At 37.2% G+C, this 13,906-nt stretch overlaps 1 protein-coding gene across 1 annotated transcript; it reads left to right on the top strand.

Annotated features, from left to right (window-relative positions):
- Positions 1–234: 234 nt before the first annotated feature.
- Positions 235–8,785, top strand: LOC116719829 (complement C1q tumor necrosis factor-related protein 3-like). Its single transcript, XM_032562552.1, has 5 exons — positions 235–301; positions 1,329–1,412; positions 1,616–1,736; positions 3,037–3,197; positions 8,622–8,785. Exons 1-5 carry the CDS (start codon positions 235–237, stop codon positions 8,783–8,785), a joined length of 597 nt encoding a protein of 198 aa, XP_032418443.1.
- Positions 8,786–13,906: the final 5,121 nt, after the last annotated feature.

Raw genomic sequence — 13,906 nt, forward strand, 5'->3', positions numbered from 1 at the left:
TAAAAACCTACATGAAAAAATTAAAAAAAAAATCCAAATTAAGATCGTGCAAATGCCTATTTGAACAGCAGCGCGTTCAGCCGGGATTTAAAGACAGACAGCGTGTCAGAGAGTCCTTTGAGTGGGGAAAGTGGACGTTTATTCTAAATAGTAGAATCATGTGCATGAGTTGTACATTTACAGAATAAAGAGGCTTTATGTTCATAAGGCGCATTCACTTGAAAATACTGAAAGATGACTGCAGCTGGACCGGTGTCGGTACCGCACGGCTCCTTCTTTAAGTTTTGTTCAGAGATCCAGGGTGATCAGTCTGAGCAATCTAAACGCTCATAAACCATCATCAACATTTCCCAGCAGATCAATATGATCTCTGATCAATCGCTCCTTCTGAATCCTTCCATTGGCGATGTTCTCCATCAGAGCCAAAGCGCTCCACAATTACGCGGCTCACCTGTTGATTAGTCAAACCTGTTGATTATTTTTAATCAGCAGGTTTGAGTTAATCTGCTGATCCAACCCTGTTTTCTTCTTCTAGGGAGAATAAAATGACCCCGCAGATGCATTCCATGTGTGTGCGTGTTAGCTTATTGTCTAAGGATAAATGCGGTTCAGTTTCATCGTTTACTGTTAAACAATAAAATATTAAAATCATGAAAACCATCGGGTTTGGTGCTTCTTGGTCTAAATAACACAGAATGTAGTCAGATTATTTAGGTGAGTTTTGACGCTTTGTAGTTTGATATAAACATAAAAAGTTCGCGTGACTGCCGCACATTTTCACGCCAGTGAAAGAGTGCGCGTATATTTACGCAAACTTTGACGCAAAGTAAATTTTTATACATGCCGACTTGTGTGTAAAATATGGCGCCGCACACTTTATGCATGAGGCTCCAGATGTTTCATATTTGACTTTTGAGGGTAATCCTTGTCACGAGATACAAAACCTGCATAATATTATAAAGACACACCCTGTATAAATGAAGCACCTTTCCTTATCTACAAGTTTTCAATTTTGATGAATTATATAGTGGGGAAAAATACACATTTTAGAAATATAGCAATGTAAATATTTGAATGTAAATCTTTCATTGCATTGACATTTAAAAAAATATATCATTTTTTTCCACACCGCTAAAACGAAAGAACTGGAGGTGCAGAAGAAAGAGTTGTACAAACTGAAACAACAGCACCAAGGTACTTCCTGACTTCACAAACCAGAAAAAATTCTACTGTCTTTCATGCTGATTTTGGATAAATGTAAAAGGAATTATATAATTAATCTAATAATCATACATTGATAGCTATTCTTTTGCTTTGTATGATTTCAGCTCATGCAGAGGGACTGCTCAGAGTTCAAACCAGGGCAAACAGCACTGAAAAGCAGGTGGAGGCTCTGAGGAGAGAAGGAGAAGGTTTGTGAATTCAGAAATAAACTCCCCACTGCAACAATCACATTTATTAAAAATTTTACATTTGTTAGAAATAAAGACTGCATTGCTGTTGTAAAAAATCTGGCAAAATATAACATTTTGGATTTGTCTTTTTTATTCAAAAAGAATCAGTGTGCACTGAATAAATTCATAATGGATCCTAAGTCTTACTTTCTGTCTCACAGTGAAACGAGTGGCTTTCTCAGCTTCCTTGTTGACCTCTGGTTCAGGAACATTTGGTCCATTCAACACACCTTTGGTCTTCAGACATGTTGTTTCAAACATCGGAAATGCCTACAACTCAAGCTACTCGAGGTGGGGCTGCCCGCTTCACTGTGCCACTGGATCAGAGACTTCCTCACCAACAGGCCTCAGGTGGTGAGAATAAGTGGCTCAACATCGTCCCCACTGGTCCTCAACACAGGCACGCCGCAGGGCTGTGTGCTCAGCCCAGCTCTCTTCACCTTGTTTACACACGACTGCGTGGCCATCCACCCCACCAACACAGTCGTGAAGTACGCGGACGACACAACAGTAGTGGGTCTCATTTCAGACAACAACGAGACCCACTACAGAGAGGAGATTCTGCAGCTCACTCAGTGGTGTTCAGCCAACAACTTGGTGCTGAACACAGGGAAGATCAAGGAGGTCATTGTGGATTACAGAAGGTCCAGGAGGACGGCTCACACTCCCCTTCTCATAGATGGAGAAGTGGTGGAACGTGTGGACAACATCAAGTTCCTGGGCCTCCACATCACTTCTGTCCTCTCCTGGAACACAAACACCTCCCACCTGGTGAAGAAAGCACAACAAAGGCTCTTCTTCCTCAGGAAATTGAGACGGGCTGGACTTTCCTCACGGCTGCTTGTGAACTTTTACAGGGCGATGATCGAGAGCATCCTCTGCCTCAACATGACTGTGTGGTATGGTAGCTGCACAGCACTGGAGAGGAAACAACTGACACGGGTGGTGAGAACAGCACAAGGCATTGTGGGATGCCCCCTCCCAGACCTGGACTCCATTTACACAGACCGGGTCAAGAAGAGAGCTGGATCCATAGCGATGGATTCCAGCCACCCGGGCCACAGACTGTTTGTGCCGCTGCCATCAGGCAAGCGGTACAGGAATATACGGACTACAACAAATAGACTGAGAAACAGTTTCTTCCCCACAGCCGTCAGAGCCATTACTCCCTGCCGCCCCCCCCTCCCACACATATCATAACCTCGCAGTCACACATACATATCCCCCATCCCCACACAGCCATATTGTTCTGCACTTTGCACTGTCACATTATCTGTACTTTGCCATAATTGGACCTGCTGCTACTTCTTTGGTGTGGTTGAGTGCCTTTAGTTAATTTAGTTGTATATATTGTTATTATTATTATTGTGTGTTTGCTTATTTATACTGTATATATTTGACCTTTTGCACGGGAGCTGCAATGGAAATTTCGTTGAATTCTGTTCAATGACAATAAATGCTATCTATCTATCTCAAATACAGATACCTAATTTTACATTATATTAATTATTATTATTAATAATAATATATTATTATTATCATTATTATTATTGTTGTTGTTATTATTATTATTATTTTGGATTTCAGGTTTTTTCACAGCTCCAGTCAAAGGAGCCTACCACTTTGAGTTCTATATCTATGGAGCTGGACATGCTTCATATCCTGCAGCTGCTGTGTTGACCAGGAACGGAGAGCATATTTTTATTGCATATGAACATCAGTCTTCTCTTGCTACTATATGCTGCTAATGGTGTCACATTGCTGTTAGAGGTTGGAGATGTTATATTTTTGCGTCAGTGGCGAAACTCATGGATTTTTGATAACCAAAATCGTCACAATATCTTCAGTGGTCATCTGCTTTTCACCATGTGAGCAGCAAGCAGTGCTGACTTTCACCATCAACTCTACAACATATCAGAACTGACACGGAGCTACAGTGGTGTGAAAAAGTATTTGCTCTCTTCTTGATGTCCTATTATTTTGCACGTTTTTATACTTCAGTGATTCATAACATCAAATCAAATGAACTAAACACAAAATGCAGTTTTGAAATGAGGATGTTTATTCTTAAGGCAGAAAATAATCCAAGCCCACCTAGTCCTGTGTGACAAAGCTTTTGGCCTGATTACTGCCACACCTGTTCTCAATTAAAACATCACATAAGAGCTGCCTGGAAAAGCAAAGTACACCAATGGCTCCTCAAAAAGTGGACATCATGCTGAGATCCAACAAAATTCAGGCAAAAATTAGAAAAAAAACTTACTGAGATCTGTCAGCCTGGAAATGGTTACAAAGCTCAAGGATTTATGATAACCAAAATCATCATGATACCATCAGTGATCGCCCTGAGAGCAAGAAACAGTCCAGATTAGTATCAGTTATATTATCACATGAATACACATTTCTTTATTTCATTTCAGAAACTTTCAGAAGTTTAATTTCCTTGCATGTAAAAACTAAGCAGGTCAAGCAAAATGCCATTAAACTGTGTATTTATTTTACTTAAATCTGACTAAGACAAGAAAATAAGAAAGATAAATATATATGATGATATAATGACCCACATTTAAAACATATATACTGTATATGTTTTAACAAGACATTAAAATATTTTTCTTTAAATGTGTGAACCCAATTGGCCCCTACATGATGGACGTCAACACAAAGTAATTAGACTGAGCAAAAATCTTATTTCTGTAGCTTTAAATCAATTCAAGAGTGAGTTATTGGCTATTTTGTCTTTGCAGGTCTTATTGTTTTGACAGTTTTCACTGAATATTTGTTGGGTAAATTGTATTATTAGTATTATCAAATATTAGTTGCATCATGTAGCTTTGTAGTTACATTTAGATAATGTCTAATTATATGCTGTTTCTCTTTTTCTTCTATTTTAAGTAATGCTTCTGTGTGTTAAATAATTCTGATTCCTTCCTAAGGCTTCCTTGAGAGAGAGAGGTGATAGATATTCTCAGCAGGACTCCCTGGGAGATGGAGGTGTTAGTTGCTCCCAGCAGAGTTTACAGTCCTGCAATAAACTCTGCTCTGTGCTACAAAGCCGTTGCTTTGAAGCTATACAACGTGTCCTATTCGACGCCGTGCCTGGAGCAAGAAGGATTTAGATTGTAGATAACATGTGTTTAGTTTAGTGATTGTCTTTTAGCACTGCAACTAAAATGCTTTGACCCCACCCTTTAGAGTTGCAGTGCTCTCTGTGAAAGGGACTCTGAAAGAAATAAAAAGAGGGGAGCAAAGAAATGTGTTTCAGAGCGGTTGGAGATTTGTAACTGAAAGCACATCTCTGTCTGCTCTCCTCGCGAGAAACAAAGAATCTAACTCTCTTGTCTTTCCTGTGTTTGTTTAATAGGTATTTAGACCTGACAATATTCTATGAGCATTTGGATGAATAATTGAATAAAAATGTTCTATATAAATAAAGTTTCTTGGATTAAATCATCACTCAATGATCTGAACTTACATTTTTAACATTTTAATAAAAAAAAGATTGTCATATTAGTTAAATATTTACGTCTCAGTAACACACACACGCTGAGACTTTTGTGTGCCATGAGCAATGTAGTGTCTGAACGTACAAAACACATTCAGTTTAAAGAAGAAGTTCATCTATGGATCCCAGAGGAAAGAAGAGACAATACGGCCATGACCCAAACAACACGTCAACGTGGAACATGTGAATGTCACCATATGTTTACGTTGGAAAATATGTGTATAAAACGAGACGCTGTCCATAGATCGGGAAGGACTTTATTGGCTTTGTCCCTCTGACCAGTCTCTGAATTTTGGACTTACATTAATATCAAAATTTGGGGATTACTTAATATGTATATGTATTTGGATTGTTTAACAAATTTACTTAGGTGTATTATAGACATACTTCAACTCCCTCTTTGCTTATGGGAATAAAACACAAATGAAGATTAAAAATTTGCCAACATTTCTGTTTGTTCTTTTGTTTGTGTGATCAATCATTAACAGCTTTACTTTGTCAGCAGTGATAATAAACCTGGATCTATCTCTATATTCTCTTTGTTGAACTTTATGAGTTGACCCACATTTCAGTGATGATAGTAATAACATTTTTATTTGTTCTTTTGTATAATAAATCATTAACAGCTTTTCTTTCTCAGCAATAAACTTGGATCTATGTCTTCTTTTAGTGAGAATGAAATTACCCCGCAGATGCAAATAAAAACTGTCAATCTTTGTTGACAGCTGATCTTGAACTTTGTGTTGGGCCCACATTTCATTGATGTCAGTAATCTGGTTATTTTGTCACTAAATGTTTAGTGAGAAAAAGTTCAGTAAACTGAACAAAGTTTATCATGTTCAACAGATAAAGTTTTCATTCTAACTACAGTGTTACTTCTAATTGTCCAAAACTTGAGATTCAAATTAGTAAACTTCAATGCTAATCAATTTCAGTCCATTTCGCTAAGTTTGAAACACTGTTGAGTCAAATGAAATGTTTTCAAAATACCATATTTTAATTACCGGTACTTAAATTAATGGTTTTAATATACTATTGTCAAACTAAACTTAATATTTAACTATTAAAATCCCTGTTTTAATCCCCAGCCTCCTGAAATATATACTTGCAAAGGGTTAATAGTTTGAGTCATGCAGAACTGATCTGACCGTTTCCATAGCAACGTTCAGAAGCAAGACATTCCCCCAGAACTACAGTGAGCTCATTGTAGCTATGACGACATCTATGACATAGATCTATGTCATAGATCAAAGAATATCTGAGGTTATGAATGCGTCCATCTCAAAACATCAGGTATTTTACAAATAGCACTTTGACAGCATTTCAACCCCTTGATTTCATTTACTAGGATTTTAATATGGAGAAACTTTTAACAGCTGCCGTCTTTTTTCCAGTGTCTTTTGGTGCTGGGTATTTAATAACAACTGGCGTCAGAAAACTTGTGACCACACTATTTCCTGGTGTCACGGTTGATTGCAGCAGCTCTCAAGACGAGAACATGGATTACTCCGTCTACCTATTCAACACTTTCGGGCAAGAAAAAAGATCTTCAGAAAAGTCAGCGACAAACAAAGAGACCCAGGAAAAGAAACCTGTTGTAGGGGACAAACCTCCCAAAGATCAATGGATCCGAAAACGCTACCCACCCCTCACTCCCATCCCATTCGTCTTCGACGCCGCCAAAGCAGAACAAAGACATCGTGAAGAAAGGAGGAGAAGATTGCTCAGGTGTGAAACAGATAAACCTTGCTGCAACGCAGTTTGAATGTTTTGTTGGAAAAACATTGCATGATTTTTTGTTACACCCATTCAGAGACGATATCAAAATAACGGGGACGCCTGCTGGAGACTTGGTGAGTCTAAAGGAGCCAACCACTTCCATGTTTTTTGAGACTGCCAAGTAATAAAACCATATTGGGAAGAGTTCCACAAACATATTGAAAATATATTCAATGTAAAAATTTCATTCAAATGTGAAACGTTGTACTTGGGCAACCTACAGTTGGACACATGGACCAACCAGGACAAACAACTTCTGGCTATACTACTGGCAGCCAGTAAGAAAGCCATCACAAGGAAATGGCTAAAACCAGACCCACCCACTATCGACGAATGGATTGCAATTGTTGATCAGATTTATGTTATGGAAAAGATTTCTTTTTCCCTCCAAGTTGAAAAAGGAAAGTTTTATAAGATCTGGACCAATTGGACTGAGTATGTAAAACCAATTAGATCTGACTTCATTTGATTGTTCTTGAGAACTATGTGCCCTGCCCTTGTATGTTCTTGTGTTTTTTTTATTGCTCGAGATGGTGCAATCCCCGTTATTGTTCAATTCTGTTCATTTTTGTTATTGTTCACAACAAAATTTAGTAATAGTCTGTAAAAGAAAATACCAGAAAGGCAGTATGGACAAAATCACTTGGATTCTCCGGTTGTATACTCATGTACAATCTTAGATGGGTAAAGCTGTAATTAACGAATGTGATGGAAATCTCTCTTTCTAAATAAAAAAATAATTACAAAAAGAATTGCACAAAAATCCGTGAGGGACGGCGGAGTCCCTGCTCGAAATTCTGTGAACGAGGAGTACGGAGCCTCGTGCCAGAAGCCCATTAAAATGCTGTCTACATCGTTTTAAACTGTGTGATTGTGAGTGGGAATAAAAATAGCAATAGGTATTTTGTTCCATATAACACAGTAGGAGTGTAACAGGTAAACCTTTTATGGATGCAAACTCGACTAAAAACCCACCTGTTTAGGATTGTATTTGAAACGTAATCAATTACAAATTTATTGATGGAACCTGACTTAATGTCCTATTTTGATTGTTGATTCTATGTTGCATTGTGTTTCTGTGTTTGATATGATGTAAAGCACTTTGAAATGCCTTGCTGCTGAAATGTGCTATACAAATAAAATTTGATTGATTGATTGATTGATTAATGGGTTCTCTCCGGGTGCTCCGGCTTCCTCCCACAGTACAAAAAGATTTTGTTCACACTAGATAATAAATGGATGTTTTTTAATAATAATAAGAGTAATATTAATATCGCCACAAAAAAAACAGAATATGCAGTCCATATGCAGTTTTATGTTTTTATTGCTTGATGTTTATTTAAGATTATTAATAAGTGATCAATGTGGTAGATTAGCTACCGCTCTACTGATGATCTGTCAGAGTTGCTGTTTAAGTTGCTTTTTTTATTTTCTAACTGAACTGAAACACACAGGACTGACATGACGCCCCAATGCGGAAGTAGCTCAGTCCTCCAACAACCACACTGATATTAGCTGTGTCCGAATTCAGGGTCTGCATCCTTTTTTTTTTAATTTTAAAAACTTTTTTGTATTGCATTAAAATGTCAATACAATATGGAAGCCCGTTTCCGCCACTCTGTTAAAAAATAAATAAATTATCTCATTATAATGAGAGTATCTCAAAATAATGAGATACTAAATAATAATGTATAATAAGATACAAAATATAAGATATTTTACTATTTTGTAGATATAATACTATATAATATTATTATATAGTATTATATGTTATTTTGAGATACTATCTCAAAATAATGAGATATTTTGAGATATCTCATTATTTTAAGTGTCACTTGCTTCATCTGCAGCATTGATTAAGAATGGAAAACATATTGTTTTAGCATATGAACATCAAACTAATGGTGGGGCTGACTCTGCCAATGGTGTCACATTGCTGTTAGAGATTGGAGATGTTGTGTTTGTGCATCAGTGGCAAAACACACAGATTTATGATGCTCCCTACCACGCTACCACCTTCAGTGGTCATCTGCTATTCACCATGTGAGCATCTAATAGTCCAGTGATCCCCAAAGATTTTCTGGGCCCCCCTATGGATTACAATAAAATCCCCTCCAAAAAGAAAAAAAAAAATCAACTGGGCACACACGTCGTTCAACCAGACATAAACCTATACACATATTTTGTTTTCAAACTCCACTGAAGTTTATTTCACACTTCAGGTTGCAACAAAACAAACTACAAACCATATTTACAGTGAAACACTTAAGTGTAACTGTTGTTTTATTTTTCATACATACCGCTCCCCCCTCCTATCCCCACTGCAATGGCACTGCGCCCCCCTTGGGGGGCGCACCCCACACATTGGGAATCACTGTAATAGTCCTACTTAAAATGATATTTGATTAGCTGAAAGTGAATTTTAACTTCTGCATCCTGAAATACATTTTCAAGCACCTCATGGCTCAGTCACAATTTGTTTATTATTTAGCTGAGGTTGAAGCAATTAATTAAAAGAAACACTGGAGATAATTCCTGTTTACACATTTACATATATTATCCTGTTTCAAGGAAATGGTTGAATAGATGACCAAATAAATGCAAGTTCAATTTTCTGCCTCCCAAAAACAAGGGAGTGGCAGTGGCTCACAAATCGCAGTACATGGCTACGGCTGGCTATGAAATTGAGAATATATTTTCAAGTGTAAAAACAAAATTTATATTCACCTTGAAAAAAAGGCTCAGAAATGATACTTTAACAAGTGTTAGAATTGGAATAGATTACATATCTCTTATAAACAGCCGATATTGTTTTATTAAAACAAAATGGATTTTAAGTTTAAGTTCTGGGATAGGCTGTTTCTTTTTTAATGGGAATCCATTATGTGATCTTTCAGCCGGTCTTTATCTTATCGTATCTTATCTTAAGCACGTTCTCAAGAAGCTTTGACTGGGCTATTTGAAATTAGAAACTCACTTGCCCTTAATAGCCACATGACTCATGTAATTTTTTTTTTTTGACATCTTAGCATTTAAATATTGTGTAGATACTATTGGTCAAAGCCAGCACAGATAAAGAAAAAACAACCTGCTGGTCAATTCAATTATCTTGTTCATTTTTTGATGAGTACACTGCTCCTTTCAAACAAATATATTTAATTTTAATGGTGCATTTGATGTCCAATTCTTCAACAATGTCAGTTCTAATGGTAAATTGTTTTGCACTTGTTGGTTTGTCAATAAATTCTCTTTTTCTTTGTCTGTGTGAAAGGTGGTGTAATATAAAGTAGTCAAAATATTTACCTGAAGTAGTGAAATAATCCCTGAAAATTTTACTTTATGTCTTTGAAAAGACCTTAGGACACCCCAAAAAATATTGTTGATATATTAGTCAGAAAAATGGATATGGATTCATTTTTTCAATTCATTTCTTTTTTTTTACTCTCATGAGGTTATAATTGAATCATTTTAGAACATGGCATTTAACTTCAAACATTTTATTAAAGGTCTAAGGGTCTTTTTGTTTTACACAAAAAGCATACAATTATGATCATATGGACAAAACAATCTCTTACATCAGGGGGTTCTCATTGTGTGTCCATTTTTCAAAAGCCAACCTTGTTGAATTACACAAATTATGTCCTATTAAAATCATTTTAACTGTTATAATTCTAACTAAAAAACTAATTATTTTTCACTCAGTTCATGTGGTGTTTCTCCTTGTCTAATGGCAATCTGAAAAACAAATTTCTTTGCTGTGGTCATATCCCTTTTGATGTTACTTCTGTAGCTGAATCTTTTAAACGCTGTAAGGTTAGAAAAAGTCCAGGACCAGATAATATCAGTGGTCGACTGCTCTCCTCTTGTGCGAAACAGTTGGCTCCTATTTTTTATTTCATCTTTCAGATGTCACTTAACCAACAGAGGGTGGCAAGGTGCTGGAAGCAGTCCATAGTGATCCCTGTGGCTAAAGACGAGCCACCCAAAAGTCCTGAATGATTTTAGACCTGTTGCATTGACTTCCCTTGTCATGAAATCTTTGGAAAAATTGGTTAAGAGACATGTTCTTACCAAGACTGAACATTTATTGGATCCTTTACAGTTTGCCTACAGGGCCGATCGGGGAGTTGAGGATGCCACTGCCACTTTACTAAACTGTGTTTTTAGACATCTTGAAAGTAACAAAAACATGTTAAGTTGTTATTTGTAGACTTCTCATCGGCTTTTAACACAATCCAGCCCCATATTTTGATTGATAAACTTCTTAATAACTTTCATCTGGATTTTAATGTGGTGGGCTGGATTCTTGATTTTTTAACATCCAGAACGCATAAAGTCAGAGTGAATGGATGCATGTCTGGAGAGATGTCCCTGTCTACCGGGTCCCCTCAAGGCTGCGTCCTTTCCCCTCTTCTTTACATTTTGAACACAGATGACTGTCGCAGCCGACATGACAACAGGTTAATATTAAAATATGCAGATGATTCAGTGATAGCTAGCCTTCTACATGATGATGAACATGCCCATGGCCCTGTGGTCGATGAATTTGTTGGCTGGTGCGATAAAGCTTTTCTCTTATTAAATGTACAGAAAACAAAGGACATGTGCATTGATTTCAGACAGAAACCCCATAACACAAATCAAACGGTAATCAAAGGTCAGATAGTGGAGACAGTAGAAAACTATAAATATCTTAGGACTATTTTGGATAATAAGTTAAAATTTACCTGCCATTCAGAAAACGTACAAAAAAAGGGCCAGCAAAGATTATTCTGTCTAAGGAGGCTCGCAAAGTTTCAAGTTGATGAATCCTTGATGATCCTATTTTATAGATCATATATTGAATCTGTGTTGACCTTTTCCTGTCATGATCTGTGTTTTTCTGTGTATTTATTTCAATGGTTCTGTGTCCTTGAGTCTCTTTCGTTGTCCTGTCCTCCCCTTGATTGTTCCCTGGTGTGTCTCGTTTCTGTGATTACCTCCCTGTGTATTTAACTCCACCTGTGTTCCTTGTTCCTCGTCGGGTCCTTGTCAATTCTGCGTTGTTGTCGCACCAGTCTATCTTTATTGTCCCTCGTTTATCCTGTCGCTACCGACGTTGAGCCCAGGCTTCCGCTCAGTCATGCTGCCAGGTTTTGTGGACTGTGTATTCTGGATATTCTTTATTAAAACCATCTTACTCGTTTCATCCTGGGTCTGCTGCGTCTGCCTCACCACCACTCACCACAACAGTTCATGACATTTCCCTCTTCTGTTGGTTTGGAAAGCAGAGTAATACATACTAGCAATAAGATCTTAGGGGTTGAACAATTCTCACTTACAGAACTGTGTAAAAAAACAAATCATTAGGAAAACCAAAGACATTATTGCTGATACTTCTCATCCCTTACATGCTGATTTCCAGTTTCTGCCTTCTGGCATCAGGCTCAGACTTCCTTGTATAAGAAGTAACAGGTACAAGCGCTCCTTTGTTCCTACAGCAATATCTCTTTTTAATGCAGGACAAGGTAGGGGGACTTGCACCTGAAATAGTGTAGCAACTGTTGGCCAATAATGAAATACACTGCTGTATTCTTCCCTTTATGTGTTGATCTGTATTTTATGTGCTTATAGTATTTATTTATTTTTTTAATCTTTTATACTTTGTATTTTAGCCTTCTGTATTTGCTGCAATATTAATTGCCCAAATTGGGATACAAATAAAATGAATCTGAATTTCATTCTCACTAAAAGAAGAAATAGATCCAAGTTTATTGCTGAGAAAGAAAAGCTGTTAATGATTTATTATACAAAAGAACAAATAAAAATGTTATTACTATCATCACTGAAATGTGGGTCAACTCATAAAGTTCAACAAAGAGAATACAGAGATAGATCCAGGTTTATTATCACTGCTGAGAAAGAAAAGCTGTTAATGATTTATTATACAAAAGAACAAATAAAAATTTGATTATTATCATCACTGAAATGTGGGTCAACTCATAAAGTTCAACAAAGAGAATATAGAGATAGATCCAGGTTTATTATCACTGCTGACAAAGTAAAGCTGTTAATGATTGATCACACAAACAAAAGAACAAACAGAAATGTTGGCAAATTTTTAATCTTCATTTGTGTTTTATTTCCATAACCAAAGAGGGAGTTGAAGTATGTCTATAATACACCTTCATGGGTTGCATAAGTGAAGACTGTAAGACATGTTTAATTAAGTAAGTAAATTTGTTAAACAATACAAATACATATACATATTAAGTAATTCCAAAATTTTGATATTAATGTAAGTCAAAATTCAGAGACTGGTCAGAGGGACAAAGCCAATAAAGTCCCTCCCGATCTATGGACAGCGTCTCGTTTTATACACATATTTTCCAACGTAAACATATGGTGACATTCACATGTTCCACGTTGACGTGTTGTTTGGGTCATGGCCGTATTGTCTCTTCTTTCCTCTGGGATCCATAGATGAACTTGTTCTTTGAACTGAATGTGTTCTGTGTGTTCAGACACTACATTGATCATGGCACAAAGGTCTCAGCAGTGTGTGTGTTACTGACAGGGGTGCAACTACACACTTTCGGGTTGATAGCAGCTCACCGTGGTTACGTAGTGTCCGTCTCTAGGTAACCATGACAAGAGCATCAGTTCGTGAGGGGTGGGGTCCTATTTAGGTCTTGCAACAACAATTTAGCTGACCTTACTATTTCCCAAGTTTTGTTTTGGTCATTATTATTACACTTATTGTTGAGATGTGTGTGATAGGTGTGTCTATCAGACATTTATAGCAATACGGAATAAATCGCGTCCCGTATTGGTTCAATAAGAGGCGGAGACAACAACCACCTGTTATTTTAGGCTAGCTTAAGCTAACATGAATATTTACAACTCTCTTGTTGATACACTGACATTACTCACCTTCTGTCTTTCAACCATTTTGAAAAGCTTTTCTTTGTCTCTCCAACATCTTTATCCTTCCCCCTCTTCCATTTTCTGTTTTGTGCCTCGGAGTATTTTTCTGCGCCCCATCTTTAGCTCCCTGTTGTCGAGGCATTACTACAATTCAAATTTAAAATAAAAAATAAAAACGCGCCTCAGCGAGTTCTCGAAGGGCCGCTGCCCAAGCTGCCTGTATGGGAGGGGAGGGGCGCCTAATCAGTGCTGTTCCTCTGTT

The sequence above is a fragment of the Xiphophorus hellerii genome, chromosome 1, assembly GCF_003331165.1.
Source record: "Xiphophorus hellerii strain 12219 chromosome 1, Xiphophorus_hellerii-4.1, whole genome shotgun sequence".
NCBI classification, from domain to species: domain Eukaryota; kingdom Metazoa; phylum Chordata; class Actinopteri; order Cyprinodontiformes; family Poeciliidae; genus Xiphophorus; species Xiphophorus hellerii.

What these genes read in the sequence shown, in the direction of transcription:
- LOC116719829 (XM_032562552.1), top strand. Translation starts at nt 235, where the DNA reads ATGACTGCAGCTGGACCGGTGTCGGTACCGCACGGCTCCTTCTTTAAG. An exon ending in GGAAATGCCTACAACTCAAG is followed by an intron (nt 1,737 to 3,036) that starts CTACTCGAGGTG and finishes ATTATTTTGGAT; the next exon opens with TTCAGGTTTTTTCACAGCTC. An exon ending in TTCTCTTGCTACTATATGCT is followed by an intron (nt 3,198 to 8,621) that starts GCTAATGGTGTC and finishes ATATTGTTTTAG; the next exon opens with CATATGAACATCAAACTAAT.